General features: G+C 46.5%; 1 protein-coding gene across 1 annotated transcript; it reads right to left on the reverse strand.

The window, feature by feature from the left end:
- Positions 1-3112: 3112 nt before the first annotated feature.
- Positions 3113-14374, reverse strand: CALM1 (calmodulin 1). Its single transcript, XM_079915034.1, has 6 exons — positions 14150-14374; positions 11308-11338; positions 9990-10133; positions 7480-7586; positions 6913-7048; positions 3113-6740 (listed from the first exon to the last, which is right to left on the reverse strand). The coding sequence occupies exons 1-6, from the start codon at positions 14150-14152 to the stop codon at positions 6712-6714; spliced, it is 450 nt and encodes a 149-aa protein (XP_079771160.1). The 5' UTR covers positions 14153-14374; the 3' UTR covers positions 3113-6711.
- Between the last annotated feature and the right edge of the window lie 512 nt (positions 14375-14886).

The raw sequence follows: 14886 nt of genomic DNA on the forward strand, positions 1-14886 counted from the left end.
TCTTTGGGCTTATTTTATTCTTTTTCTAACTCAAGTTGGATGTTTACCTTATTTATTTTTAGTCTTTCTTCTTTTCCATTATAAGCATTTTCATGCTATTAATTTCGAAGCTGTATCCCACAGTTTTGGAATGTAGAATTTTGTTCTCATTCAGTCCTAAACATTTTCTAGATGTGCATATTATTTCTTTTTAGAAATGCTATTAGAAGTGGACTTTAATTTTCAAACTAAATGGGTATATTAAAAGTTGTAATTTTTAAATTGTTTTCTATCCATTGCATTGTTATTAGGCAACTTGGTCAATATGAAAGATTTTTTTTAATGTTTGTTGCAGTTTACTTTATGATCTAATATATAGTCAATCTTAATTCTCTACTTAAACTTATTTATTAATTTCTTATGTTATCATTACTAATTTGTTATGTATTTGTAATTATATTATCCTATAACTATAATCAATATAATATTTAATGATTTATTATTATTAATGTTAATATCTGTAATATGAAATCTCTAACTGCTGGATGCCATGTTCTACGTACATACATGAAATCAACTTGTTCATTGTGTAGTTCAAATGTACTATTGTCTACTTGATTTCTTAATAACTGGGGTAACTATGTCAAAATCTCTATGATGATGGATTTGTTACTCTTGTCAATTCTTGCTTTATACTTTCTTATGCTATGTCTGCATCAGTTCTTATTTATTCAAGTTGTTATATATTGTTCATTGGCACGCTACTTGGCGGTTGTATCTCATGTTTCTATGAATAGCCTGCAAAAGCTCCTCAAAAGGTTGATACTGAGCCTTCCAGTATTTTGAAGTCCTCTAATTCTGAGCTCTGAACATTGTAGGCATTGAACCTGAGAACAAATCATCAGAATACAGCACTCTCACTTTTTCCTCTAATGAGTTGGCGCTCCCAGTAAGAAACAGCAAAAGAACTATGCTCTGAATTCCTTCCTGGCCATAGGTGGCAGCCTGAATGGGAAGGCCGGGCAGTTATTTGCAGAGCTGAGTTAAAGGATTTGCTCTGTTTGAACAGCTGCTTTCAGACCCTGAGTTCCCCTCCGGAACCCTCCAAAAAGGATGAGCTCACTAGGGTTTAGCCAACCATTGGGTCATCACCCACTTCTGGGGTTTAGGGAAGTGTCTCCAACCTTGAGTTGGAATCAGGTCGTGGGAGCCCCGGGGTGTTGTGTGACATCTTCCAGTTGAAGATCAAGACTTTGGCGAAGAAGAGAAGAGGTGAGATGTGACCAGGTGGCTTCATTTCTCATGGTGTTAGACAAATCTGGGCTAGGTCCAGCCGTACTAGAGAGAAGGGCTCCTGGCTGGGGGCAGTGAGCATTTCTCAAGGAGTAGTCAGAATTCTGATAGGACCACAGGGGACCCAGAAGAGGAGGAACAGGAAGAGGCAGGCCTCTGCCAGGCTATGGAAGGGAATGGGATGTTCACAAAGAGTGAAGAGGGAGCCGAACCACTGACCTTTCACCTTTGTAAAAGTGAAAGCAGAACTTAAAAACATGACATTTGAAATACTATCTGAATATGTAAATTACACATTCACTCCCATAGTTGCTGACACACAGGCAGGACATAAATAATTCTTATGTGGGACAGTGCCACCATTTTTTTAACCCAAGTTCCGGCATCGTCGATGGAGACGTGAGATGGGAGAGCCGGCAGTTCCTCGGGCTCCCGTCAGCTTTCCCGTGGATTCCAGAGCACGAGTGAACTCCTCTCACTCCCTGGCAGAGGGCTGAGGGCAGTGGGAGAGAAGCAGCAGCTTCTCAGCTTCTCAGCAGCTATAAAAAAACTTGAAGTCTGATTTCCTTCTAAGGCATCATGAGTCACTGGACGCTCCGGCCCTCAGTGCTCTGGGAAGTTCAGCTCAAATCGGAAATGTGTGCATGTGTTTTTCTTCCTGAACCAAAACTGCTGAAAAACTAGATGACGTCACTTGGACTGAATCTCCTGCAGGCAGTGAATGGTAGCTTCCTATTTCTGTGCTGCCAGGAGGATGGAAGTCACTTCATGATGTTTCTTTGACCCCCGTTCCAGTATTACATCACAGTGTTAAGAGCAAGCTTACCCTCCACTCCACCCCCAACAGGGAGCTGCTGAGACTTTTAAAATGCCATTTGTCATCTCCAAGTGTACAGCATACCTACACTCTTTTGCCTCCCACCCTTTAGGCTGCAATTTCAATTTAAACACCAAGTGACGCCAAGCTGGGTTGGTCACAATACTAGAAAGCCACAGGTAGAATGTACCTCGTCCAATAATCTGATTTTAACTGAGGTGTAGAGAGGTAAAGAACCTGTCTATGGCTACAGAAGGACAGAAGCAAAACTAGGAGCCGGGCCTAAAGTCTCAGCAGAGGGCTCTGTCCCCACGGTGGTGTCTCCATCCTTGTAGACGAGGGGCTGGCTGTGTCTCAAGCCCTCTGGCCAAAGCAGGGGCTTACCCTGTGATCATTCTCGTTCTTCTCAGCCCTCTCGTGCTTCTGTGCAGTGGGAAGAAAGGAAATGGGCAAGGCAGCCTGGGGAAGATCCTTCTGGAAACACAGGTGGCAGCCAGGAGATGGCCTTTCCTGCTAGAGAACCTTGTCTAGAAACCAGGGTCTGGGATGGCACTGATTAAGGGCAAGGTTTCAACTCCAAGGTTCTGCATAGAAGCTGTAGCCTCCACTGCCCTGCTCTGGACATGGGCAGAGGCATGTGCTTATGTAATGTTAAATTCCCATCTAGTATCTAAATTCCCATCTAATGTTTAAAGTGTATTTCTTCACACAATTCCTAAAGAGACTTGGATTAACCTTGAAGTTAAAGAGGAATGAATCTTTTTACGGTGTGAATTTTCCACATAAGGCAAACACAGATACATTAATATGCCAAGAGATTGTGTTAAAACGTCAGCTATTGACACCTAAACTTTAAAACCAGGGTAAGGCCGTAGTGGGATGTGTCTGTGGTGTTTCTGGTCCCTCCCCTACCACGCTAGGGCCCAGGTGGAATCACAGCTGAGGGCAGGTGTAGCTTGTTCATTGAGCAAAAGGAATGGAAAGCATTGCGAGCTAAAAACCTACAGAGTTCGCAGTTAGAGATGAAAGGCTGCAGAAATGTTTATTGAATACAGTGCCAGGTTTATAAATAGAACTTATTTACAATTTCCATAGTTGGTCCCCCATCAGAGAGGTGGTTAAATCTCCAAACAGTTCATCTCACGATTTACAGAAACGTTCGAGTACATCTCCTTCGCAAATCGCCACGGTGAAGGGTGACTTCGGTAACAAAAGAACTACCACCATCTTTGCTACAGACATGTTTAATGAACATTATAATAGATTTGGAGAAAGAACACACACTCCACCCATGCCACTACCTTCTCACTCTGAGGAATACAGACAGCAAAGAATTTCTGTCTCCTACAGGGTAACTTCAAGGGATCAAAAAAGATAATAGTAACCGCCAGCTGAAGGGATAGATTAAGACACATTCGTGGAATCTAGTCACTGCCAAAAGGATAAATGTATTTAGGATATACAATAATTAATTCAAATGTTAAAAATAATTGAATGAACCAAGAGCAGACTTGACCAAATTTACATTCTTTGTTTAGGAAGAAGTTCCCAGTATGCTGAGGGGCTGCTAATATGCTGCTACTCCGACGGGGCCACAGCAGCACGAGGCCTACTGGGCGGCCACGTGTTACAATATGGTTACAAGTACAGTCAGACATGCATTTATAAAGAGAATATAAAAATATGTACAGTAGCTAATTTTCAATGTGTTTTAAGTTGCCGAAAGACACCAATTTAAAGTGTGCAAAAATTCGTTTGTCAAAAAATCAGAAAAAAACCTTCCTTGGCAACAGTACATCAAAAGTCCATCTGAAATATCAAGATACATTTACCTTGCTTGACACCTACCCTGAACAGATGGAGAACAAAACTATGAAGGTATATGCCAAGGACTCAGCAGTTTTTTATGGCAAGTCTCAGGCTCCTGCGGGATGCCAGTTAAACTAGTCACTTTGTATATGTGTGTGTGTATATATATATATATATATATATGTGTGTGTGTGTATATATATATATATATATATTTATAGAGCAGTTAGAAGTAGGGCAAGAGTTTACAGGAAGGTGCTGACCAACTTTCACAGTACTGCCACCTCATTCTAGCCATTTCCTCTCACAAACCCCTGCAGACTGCAAACACTCAACCCCTGGGCTGGTCGTCCCCTCAAAGGCCAGAGAGAAAGGCTACAGTGGACTGAGTTCCCTGTGCACCAAAGTGGAACTCAGCATCCCCTGGGGGAAAGGTTTCTGGTTCCCGTACAGGATCCGGGCCATTCAAGAATCTGGTTTCAAGAGTAGTCTTTTAGGAACGACTGCAGGACCACTAATATGGAGTCCACCCAGCTTCTAGAAAAAAAACTTGGTGAAAGGGTAAGATAGAAGGCAAAGTTTCTGAAAAACAAGCCAAATCGCCCTCAACCCTTTTTAAAACTACCAGGAGGTCATCGGCCACAGGCCTGAGAGTGGGTCAACAGTCAGGCTACTTGACCTCCCTGCAAGAAACATCCAGGTTATTAACTTACTCGAAGGAGAAACCCCAGTCCTGTCTCACCAGAAGAAAACCCCCGAGGTATTCTGAGATGTTCCTTCCAGATTCAAGGAGTTGTGAAAGCCAAGCCCAGCTCATGACGTCAACCTCTCTTCTTCCAACCACCGGGTCTAAGGACCAGCAGCAAAGGCAGATGGGCAGGCTCCTCTCCACTGCTCTGACCCACCCCTCTGGCGGGAAAACTAAAGAGCTGCAAAGTGCCAGAGAGACGAGAAGTAGGAGAGGGAGAAGCTGAGGGTCTCCGTAAAACAGCCCCGAATGCACCCATTTGGCTGCCAAGAGCTTCTCACTGCCTCACTAGCAGCCTGCCGCTGTTCCCTGGCAAAGTAAAACTTCTCACAGAAACACTCAAAATCCAAATCTCCTCGCTAATAAGATACAACCAAGTTAACACCCTGAAAAATGCACATTCAGCCTTCACTTCAAAAAGAGGTCTGCACTAAATCCAAACGCCTTTTAGGGAGCTTTTACGGAAACCAATCCCACTGCAAAGACCAGTACCAGCATCTCTGAGTTTTGGTTACAGGTTTATCAAGAAACACAAAATTCCCTCTGGGCTGGGAGTGTTACTTTCAAGCTGGGAGCTAGCATTCGTTCTACTTGGGGGGTGGGGAAGCAAAGTCAAGTCAACCTAAAAAAACAAAAAGAAAAAGGAAAAGGAGTCTAAGGTAAGTATAATCATAAATTAAAAACTGTGAATCAAAAGGTGACTGGTAGTGTCTTTTAGGCATGAAAAGCCTGGCTTAGAAAAGTGACTGCTTCTACCACACACAGCGAGGATTGAATTACAGACACACTAAATCATGTCTTTTGCACAGATGGTCTCAAGTAGTTACATAAAACAGGTAATCAGCAGCACAATTGATAAGAACCCCTAAATACATGCTTGAGAGAAAGTGGTTTTTTTCCTTCATTAAGAGCTCTACCGCCTGAATAATCACTAAGTTACCATAATTCACTTTCCCCCCTCCCCCCCAGTGAAAATACAAGTAGACCTACATGTCCATAAATAAGATGAAGCAATCGGTATCTGCTTGGTTTTAGGCAAGGTCTCAGGCTCAGCAGTTGGTGCTGGGATTTCAGGAGGGAGGGAGGGAGGGAAACCCAATGCTGGGCTGTGGGCATTTAAAGGTACACTTGCCTCCCCTCCAACTGCCTTGTCCCCGTTTAGATCTCAGCTTTACAAAGCATTTAACACCACTTTAAGTTAATGGTCTTTTTATTGGAAAAAAAAAAAACTAGCATTTACAACTTGGAATGGACGTAAATTGTAATTTCTTGAACAGCAATGTTGATGGTTGTGCTGAAGTCCACAGCCACAGCCTACTCTGCTGGCTCCAAGTCATGGTTCAGAAGGTTTTAAAAACAGAGAGTCCAAAGATGCTCCCTTGATAAAGGTTTTTAAAAATTTGTATGAATGGTGATAGCCTGACACCCACTCCGCTCTAGCACAATGCACACAAGGCTAAACCAACACACGTGGGCATGCCACCAGGGTGTGTCCCGGTCACGACAGGTAGGGGCACGGGGAAGTTACAAGAGGGCCATCCTGCTAGTGGGGCTATGCCTGGACAGTTTCTCTTCCACAGCATCCTGAGGTAAACCAATCTTCAATGTCTGTTTTCAGTAAACCAGCTTTTATGGTTTATGGTAACAAATTGAACTAGAGCCCCTTTGAGCAGGCTTTGAATTTGTTTTTTTGTTTTTCATTTTTAATACAAACGCCTGACTGTGCTCAACTGTCAAGCTGCATGCATGAAAAACTGGCCAGCCCAAACAGTGTATTAACCATGAGCGGACGGACCTGCCAGGTGTCCACTAAGTGCTTCCTTATCATTAAGGTAGGACAAGTATTTATATCGGAAAACTGATGTAGCTTGATCTTTAGGGGACAGGACCACCAATCAATACATGCAGATTTTTTGTGTGTGTGGACAGAAGGTACTCTTGACATTCAGTTTTGCTATATAGAAACAGAATGAGTAAATGAATTTTTTTTTTTTTTTGCAAGAGGTAAGTAAAAGATCAATTTGATTCTTCTAGAGGGGGGAAAAAAGGAGTTGAAAGTAGGTCTTCATTTTGCAGTCATCATCTGTACGAATTCTGAAAAGACAAATAATCATAACTTTCGGTTATCTTCAAAAGCAGCTTTAATGAACATAACGTCTCTACTCTGCATAAGGAAAAAAAAAAAAATCTAGTTCAAGCAGTTAACTTGTTTATAGATCCTAAAGGGAAACCTTAAAAACTAAGCTGAAGAAACTTGGTGTGTTACCTTCGTAGTTGACTTGTCCATCTCCATCAATATCTGCTTCTCTGATCATTTCATCTACTTCTTCATCTGTTAGTTTTTCTCCTAAGTTTGTCATAACGTGACGTAGCTCCGCAGCACTGATGTAACCATTGCCATCCTGTGAACATTCAGCAACTGTTACTGGTAGGGACTCATAGTGGTTCGCTGTGGGCAAGTAGGCCTTTGACTTAATTAAGCCCCTCAAGTTACTGCCAACTGTGTGTATGTCGACAATTCTCCATCTCCAGTTCCCACTTCTACCTACTAAACACATGCAGTCAGGCAATGCAGACACTGCAGGGGCTTTTGAAAAGCAAACAGAAATTGAAAGTCACAATCAAGAAACTTGGTTCAAAATTTCTCTACTATTTATTATGTTTACTCTCATCTGATAAGGTTACTACAATAAGTCAGGATATCTGAAAATGAGATTACAGAGGCTCAGGCAGTTAGGTAAGTGTTCTAACTAGAACAGAACGTTAAAGCTTTTGGAAATGACAGCCAGAAAGCCATATTTAAGCACAGTCTGCAATGCAGACGCAGGGTTACCTTGTCAAAGACTCGGAATGCCTCGCGGATTTCTTCTTCACTGTCTGTATCTTTCATTTTTCTAGCCATCATAGTCAAAAATTCTGGGAAGTCAATGGTGCCATTGCCTCAAATAAAAAAACAAAAGCTCATGTAAAATAAGCGCTCCAGTGACGCTACCCTGGAGTGATAGTTTTAGAACCACTTTATAGAACAGTAAGCATTTGCTAGGACAAACTGGTAAATTGTTTTATTATGTTGAGCCATCTTAGGTTTAAGCTATTCAAATACTTCACAGGGCAATTTCATGTGATTCACTTAATTCAAACCAGTGATCAGTGCCCAGGATAGCATTTAATGATGCAAAGGAAAATGCACATACAGACTCTTGGCCACTGAAGGTTTTGTACCGTTCAAGAGGAAAAAAAGCCCACAGCAGTGCAAGCTGAATCTTTCTACTCCCAAAGGAGGCACCTGAGTTTGCCTTCCCCAGAGTTAGGGAGGTCACTCGGATCTAGCTCTGCCTGCACTAGCGATGCTGGTGAAGGTCCATAATTGGGCCACCAGGAGTACACAATGTTTTTAGGAAAGAAAAGGATTATGAGCGGGAAAAAAGTTGACTTTGTTATGCCAGGGACCATGAAGTGTTGCAAAGTCTTCTCCAGGAGGCATTTCTCAGCCACATTATGGTAAGTCACCTAATCATGTTCTCCCCAACTCCAGTATCTTTATTTCCCATTAAGGGCAAGGCTCAAAAGTGTTTTCTCAGCTCAGACTATTAACATTCAGGAAACTTTGTCAGAAGAATCTGTTCTATGGCCAGTATTCCAAACAACTCCTCCTTTAAAACCAACAGCTCGATGAACACCCCAAAGACAAGTCACCAGATCAACAGTGTTACTTGAACTAAACAGAAACAAAAATTAAATTAGAAGAAAAAAGCCTTACGTTAAGTCACTCATTTTCACCAGTACCTTTAAATCAAAATAATAATTCAGAGATTCCTTCAAATCTATTTAGCCTCCAAAATTTTTAAGCATTACTGACATTCACGGAAGACAAAATTGTTTGAAATGCTCTCTTACAGCCACACAGCGATGTCCTTAGGCATCACATTTATTCATTGTGAGTACCAGATTCTATACCTTGAGACAACTTTCCCCACCTTGTTCCATAAAACCCGAGGGCCTAATACACTTTGCCAGTCCCCAAGCAGCTTCCCCGGGGCTTACACAAAACATGAGAGCGCCACCCCACGCTCCCAGATGGCTGGTCACCCTTAGCAGTCAAACGAGACGGAACTATGAAAAACCTTTTTCCAAATTACTAAGGATGAAAACAGTCTTTAGAAGTAGTTCAAATGGGGTAAAACCATTGTTAAAGAGCTGACCCAAAACCCCTGCTTCTAAATGTATATGACCAGAGAAGTGTAATTCCATTTTATCACCTTATGATACCATATTTTTAATGGCTACTATCATGCCAATCATCAAGAAAGTAGTCTAGATCCAAATTGTTTACTCCTACCTCTTTTCAAAATTTACTAATGTTCTACAATGTCTGTAGATTTGATTAATTTACTTCAGTTTATTAAATAAATTAAAATTATTAATTTAATTGATATTATTTCCAAAAAACGTGTTTTCTTTTGGGGGGGGAAGTGATCAAAAACGACTTACTGATAGAAGTGCCCAATAAAAGGTCTACTGTCCACTGTTCTGGAGTCCAGAGGAACAAACAACCAAATGGTGACCAACTGCTGGAGGGGTTACTGCTTGTCCCTTCTGGCTCCACATCCTTCTACTAGCTTCTATAAATCTGCTCCCTATAATCATCATGCACCCCACCTCCAAGCCTCAATGATCCTCAAAATCCTCTTCAATAAACACACGGACGGGGCTTCCCTGGTGGCGCAGTGGTTGAGAGTCCGCCTGCCGATGCAGGGGACACGGGTTCGTGCCCCGGTCCGGGAGGATCCCACATGCCATGGAGCGGCTGGGCCCATGAGCCATGGCCGCTGAGCCTGCGCGTCCGGAGCCCGTGCTCCGCAACGGGAGAGGCCACAACAGTGAGAGGCCCGTGTACCGCAAAAAAAAAAAAAAAAACCACACTGACAGCTCACACTGTACTCACTTCCACATGTTAACATCTGAGAATGCTCTTCCCCCACCTCACTTGGGTTTTTTCTCCTCTTAGAGACAATAAGCTTTTTTAAAGGTCTACGGCTATTTATTTTTACTTTCCCCATAGGACTCAGTGCAGACTCATGGGCCAGTTGATAAAAGACTGAGCTGTAGGTCATGGCGAGTGGAAAAGAACAATACTGTGATCCGATCCAGGAAATATTCTAGACAGTGAGCAGGGCGAAAGGCAGGCCCGTAATCTTCTATTTTAATTGTCAGTGGCTGTAAGGAAACCACAGAAAGGATCTTTGCACGTTTGCCTTGATCTGGGGACCTGAAAGACAATCTTTAATGTCTGAACTTGAATTACACAACGCTGGCATTCGTTCATAGTGCTAAAGCCCTTACCATCAGCGTCCACTTCGTTGATCATATCCTGCAATTCGGCTTCTGTTGGGTTCTGACCCAGTGACCTCATGACAGTTCCAAGTTCCTTTGTTGTGATGGTGCCATCGCCATCTTTGTCAAATAGGGAGAAAGCTTCCTTGAATTCTGAAAACAAAAGTTTACCTTTTAGAATGAATGTCTTCACCCAACCCAGCCACAGCACGCCCTTTCCTTAACTTGCCAAAGCAAGCCATCCAAGTTGTGCAAGTTAAGAGAAACCGTCTGCTCTTTATCTGCTGAAACAAAGATCACAGCAGTTCTGTTGGATTGGCCTTCACACAGTAGTCCATAGAGCACACGTCATTCCTGGTAACCAGTTCCATAAAGCCACAATATTCTCACATAAGGAAGGCTAAGCTTCAACACACTTAATTTAGTCCTAAGTCCAATCTGACAAGTGAAGATTGGTCCACATGTTCCTTTATGGTCCCTTCCTGTTAAATTTCTACAGCCACAAGAACTCCCCGTTTCACAGCCATAGGAAGAGGTGGTTACCAGAAATGTACAATCCCACGTAACCAGTATGTTCTCTCTACATGGCATTCAGAGTATTTCAAAGGCATTCCTGGTTTCCTAAAGAGAAACCATCTCAAAAAAGTCCTCCAGGGGCTGCCCTGCTGGCGCAGTGGTTGAGAGTCCGCCTGCCGATGCAGGGGACACGGGTTCGTGCCCCAGTCCGGGAAGATCCCACGTGCCGCGGAGCGGCTGGGCCCGTGAGCCATGGCCGCTGAGCCTGTGCTCCGCAACGGGAGAGGCCACAACAGTAAGAGGCCTGCGTACCGCAAAAAAAAAAAAAAAAAAAAAAAAAAAGTTCTCCAGGGAATATTAAAAGCTAAAATCTAAACTAAATCATTCCCTTCCCAATTATTACAGTGGTCCTGACACTTATTTCCACCCGTTTCCATTTAGAATAGCAAGTACAAGCTTTCATGGTGAATTACTAAAAGACCTATGGCATAAGAATTCTAAACTACATTTTTGCTACATTTTTGTAGCAGGCTCCATGCAATCTCATTATATACAAAGCCTGGCACACCGTGAAGCATAGTCAAATACTCCAGAGTATAATATGTGGGTATTCTTAGTTCTACTTCCTTTCTCATTATCTCCAAAACGCTGACAAGGAGTAACACTTGACCTAAATATCTCTGCTTATTGTTTTCATTTAAGTAAATTCTTAGAAAACTGCTCAGACTATAGGGGGAGGGGACAGAGGAGACACCAGAACTGAGTCTGCCTAGTTCCGGACTACTGAAACTCCCTGAAATCATCAACTTACCAGCAATCTGTTCTTCGGTCAGCTGATCAGCCTACATAGAAAAAGAAAAGGTTATAATTCAATCCACCAGCGTTTGATCGAGGTCAACATGGTTTTTCCAATTACACTTTTAATAGTGATCTTTCAAAAATCAATCTCAAAAAAGAAATCAGCTGTTTGAAAACTTCAGCAAAGTCATTTAATAAAAACAATTAGAATAAAGGGAACCCTTTACGCTATTTTAAAAACAAAGGATGGCAAAGGAAGTGACAACATCTCATTTCGGGTTTTCTTCTCTGGGCCTATGGCTATACGCTCTGCAGTCTAACTAGGAAGGGTCAGTTCATAGTTTGAAAAATGGCACCTCTAGTGGCAAAAGGCCCACTGCATCGGCTGCAGGGGCAGGCTCTGAGAAAGAAGAGCGCCACCTACTGCACCAGGGGTGCCACAGTCCCCGCTTCCATCCAAGAAGGGACCCGGCCTGCTGCTGCTGTCACCGCAGCCAGGATTGGGTCCAGGGGCAGACTTTTAGTGCACCTTGCGCATTGCTGCAGGCACTCCAAAGCTCCAAACTGGCGTTACATAATGTCATTGGGTTGGATTAACAGGCTTTTATATCTATTTTATGAGACACAATTCAATGGAAAAAAATATACAGCAATGGGTTATCCTACCGACTTCATTCCCACGTAACAAGTGCTTTCCAATCATTTAAATTAGGCAGCTATTTGTTAAAAGCCTAAAATTTAGAACAGCTAAATGCCCTTGGTCAAATTATCCTGACTCAGGAGCCAGGAAAAAATGGAACTGTCCTACAGCTGAGCTGTTAGAAAACTGCAAAAATTAAGTACAAAGAAACTACATAATAATTATGAGACTGCGCCCTCCCTTTTTTGGAGAGGAACTATTAACTTTGTTAGAGAATATTTACCTACTTTATGGATGACGTAAGAGCTGCTCATAATAGAAATACTTGACTAGAGGTGGTAACGGCCACGAAGGTAATTCTCACTTGCATTATTTGGCCTCAGCAACACTGAACCTGTGCCTCCAGCCAGGGTAATTCGAGATCTCAAGGAGAGCTAATATGTATTTTTATATTAATGAAGGACGCCTAATGAAGCCAGTTCCAGAATAAGTCCTATTAGAAAGCTGACGGCATTAAGTTTATTCTAACTCATAAGTGAAAACTTTCACAATAGGAATGATGTTCCCATATACTGATTTATATCAGACACTTATGTTTTCAAATTAGAACTGGGTCTTCCTTCCTTTCTAACCCAGACATAGCACGTTGGTCTTCTTTATACCGAATGAAGGAGACACGATGATTTACGTAATGCCAGGGCAACGTCTGTCTTGCACAACAGGAAGCGCTGCCACACCTCGCAAGAGAAGCTGTCACCTCACCGTGGAGACAGTCTCACCTCGCCGCAAAATTCTCGCATTAGAGTGGTTATCGAGAGCATCAGCCTTCCTCGACAAAGAAATACACGCCGACCACCGGACCGCGCTGGCCTTGGGGGCGAAGGTGCGCTGAACCTGCCGGGAGCCACCTCCCCACCCCGCCAAGCCAGAAAACGCTGTGGGTGATGTCAGCCCTGCCCGCCGAGAGAGGAAAGGGGCTATGGAAAACACCCAGCGAGGCGCACAGCCGCATCTGGCGATCTAGAAGCTGCAGAGAAAGCGGAAACGTGGAGGGCATCTCCCTTCGGACTGGGAAGTGGCTCGGGGCGGAGAAAACGCCGGGCGAAGGGCCGGGCAGGGGAGCGGGCCGCGAGTGCAGGCGGGTTCAAGGGGGCGCCGCCCTCCCAGGCCAGGGAGACCCCCACTCCCACCCCCAACCCCACCCCCCGGCTGCGCGGCAGGCGGAGGCCCAGTCCGCCCCGCGCCCCCCACCCGCTTCTGCTCCCCGAGGCGACGAGCCCGCCGCGCCGCCACCGCCTCCCAGAGCAGAAACTTTGCGTCTCTGCTGGAAGCCGAGCTGCGCGCCAGCTCCCTCCTCCCCCGCCTGTCCCCCGCCCCAATTAGCGCGAGCCGAGCGCCTCCCTCGGGAAGGGACCTCCTGGTGTACCGAGGCTCCCGCACGCCTTTACTGCCGCACAGGGTGGGGGGCTGCAGGGGGGCGAACCCACGAGACACGAGCCCCGGCCACGCCGCAGGGCCCCGCCCGGGTGCAGGGCGGCCGGCCCGCCGCTTCCGCCCTCTCCGCCCCCCACCCCGCGCCTTCCTGCCCCCACCCCACCCTTCCCCGGCTCCTTCCTTCCCAGCCCACGCCCGCGCCGCGCCCCCCGGGAGGGAGGAGGAAAGAGCGCCGGGAGAGAGCGCCCAACGGGGACAGCAGTGTTGGGGGAAGGCTGACGGCGCCCCCCACATCCCGGCAGGAGCAACGTGCGCCACCGGCTCGCTCCGGCCCATTCATTCTCCGCTGCCCGCCCGCCCAGCTGCCTGCGAGCCAGGGTCTAGTGCCCGGCCCCGCCCGGCTCCCCCGCCCCCCGGGGCAGAGGCGAAGCGCTGCGGGCAGCCCGGGTGCGGCGCGCTGGATGCAGTGGTGCGGACTGGGGGAGGGGGGTGGATGCAGATGGCTCCGATTCAGCTGGGGCCAGAGCCCCTGCCCGCGGACAGCCCACGGCCAATCCCAGCTCCAAGACGCACCAAAATTTAAATGAGGATCCCTGGCCGAGGAAACCGAGATGCAAATCCGGAATGCATCCTAAACCGCACCTGCTTCGTAACACCCCGAAAAGAAAAAAAACCCAACAAAGAAAAGAAAAAGAGGAGTAAAAAATAGTCTGAACTAAAAATTGGGGAAGAAATCATGGGCCGGCAGCTGCTACGCCGGCGTTTGCCACTCCCGACCTACCATGGTGCGAGCGAACGGAGGAAGAGCAGAGAGAACAAGGGTGGCTGCACCTGCGCCGGGGCTGTGACCGCAGGGGTGCCTCTGCTACTACTGCTGCTGCTGCTGCTGCTGCTAAGGCGCTGTGAGCGCTGAGCGCTATGCCACCGCCACCGCCGCCACCGCCGCCGCCGCCGCCCAACTGCGAGTAACGGCTCCGCGTCCGCGAGACTCCCAGCACCACTGTCGAAGTGCGAGCCTGCGCTCCGCGATATATATACGGCGCTCGGTATCCCTCCGCCTCAGCCGCGGCCGCCTCGTTCTGAGCTGCGCTGCGAGGGCCGGGCCTTGGCCACTCGGCCCCGCCCCCAGGCGCGCCCGGCCTCCCGCCGGCCCCTGCGCGCAAGCCGCGGCGGGCCGGGGCTGGAGACCCATACGCGAAGGGTGAGGGGAGAGGCGCAGGGTCGCGGGACAGGTGCGGCGAAGAGTCCCCGGAGATGCTCACCGGGGCCGGGGCGAGGACGGAACGTCAGCATAGCCCCGACTTGGGGCGGCCCTGGGCTTCAGAAGCCCAAGGCCCCTCACCCCAGCCCCACCCCCACCTGTGGGCCCCCCTCCTACCCCCACCTCACATCTCCTACCGCTCCGCTGGGGCACCCGGGTGCCCCTGGCCCCTGGCCTCGTCGTCCCCAGCTGGCCGCCTCCGTTGGGGAGCTGCGGGCGGTCCTAGGGTAGGGGGCGGCCGCGGGGAGCTGGGGACA

The sequence above is a fragment of the Stenella coeruleoalba genome (assembly GCF_951394435.1).
Source record: "Stenella coeruleoalba genome assembly, chromosome: 2".
NCBI classification, from domain to species: Eukaryota; Metazoa; Chordata; class Mammalia; order Artiodactyla; family Delphinidae; genus Stenella; species Stenella coeruleoalba.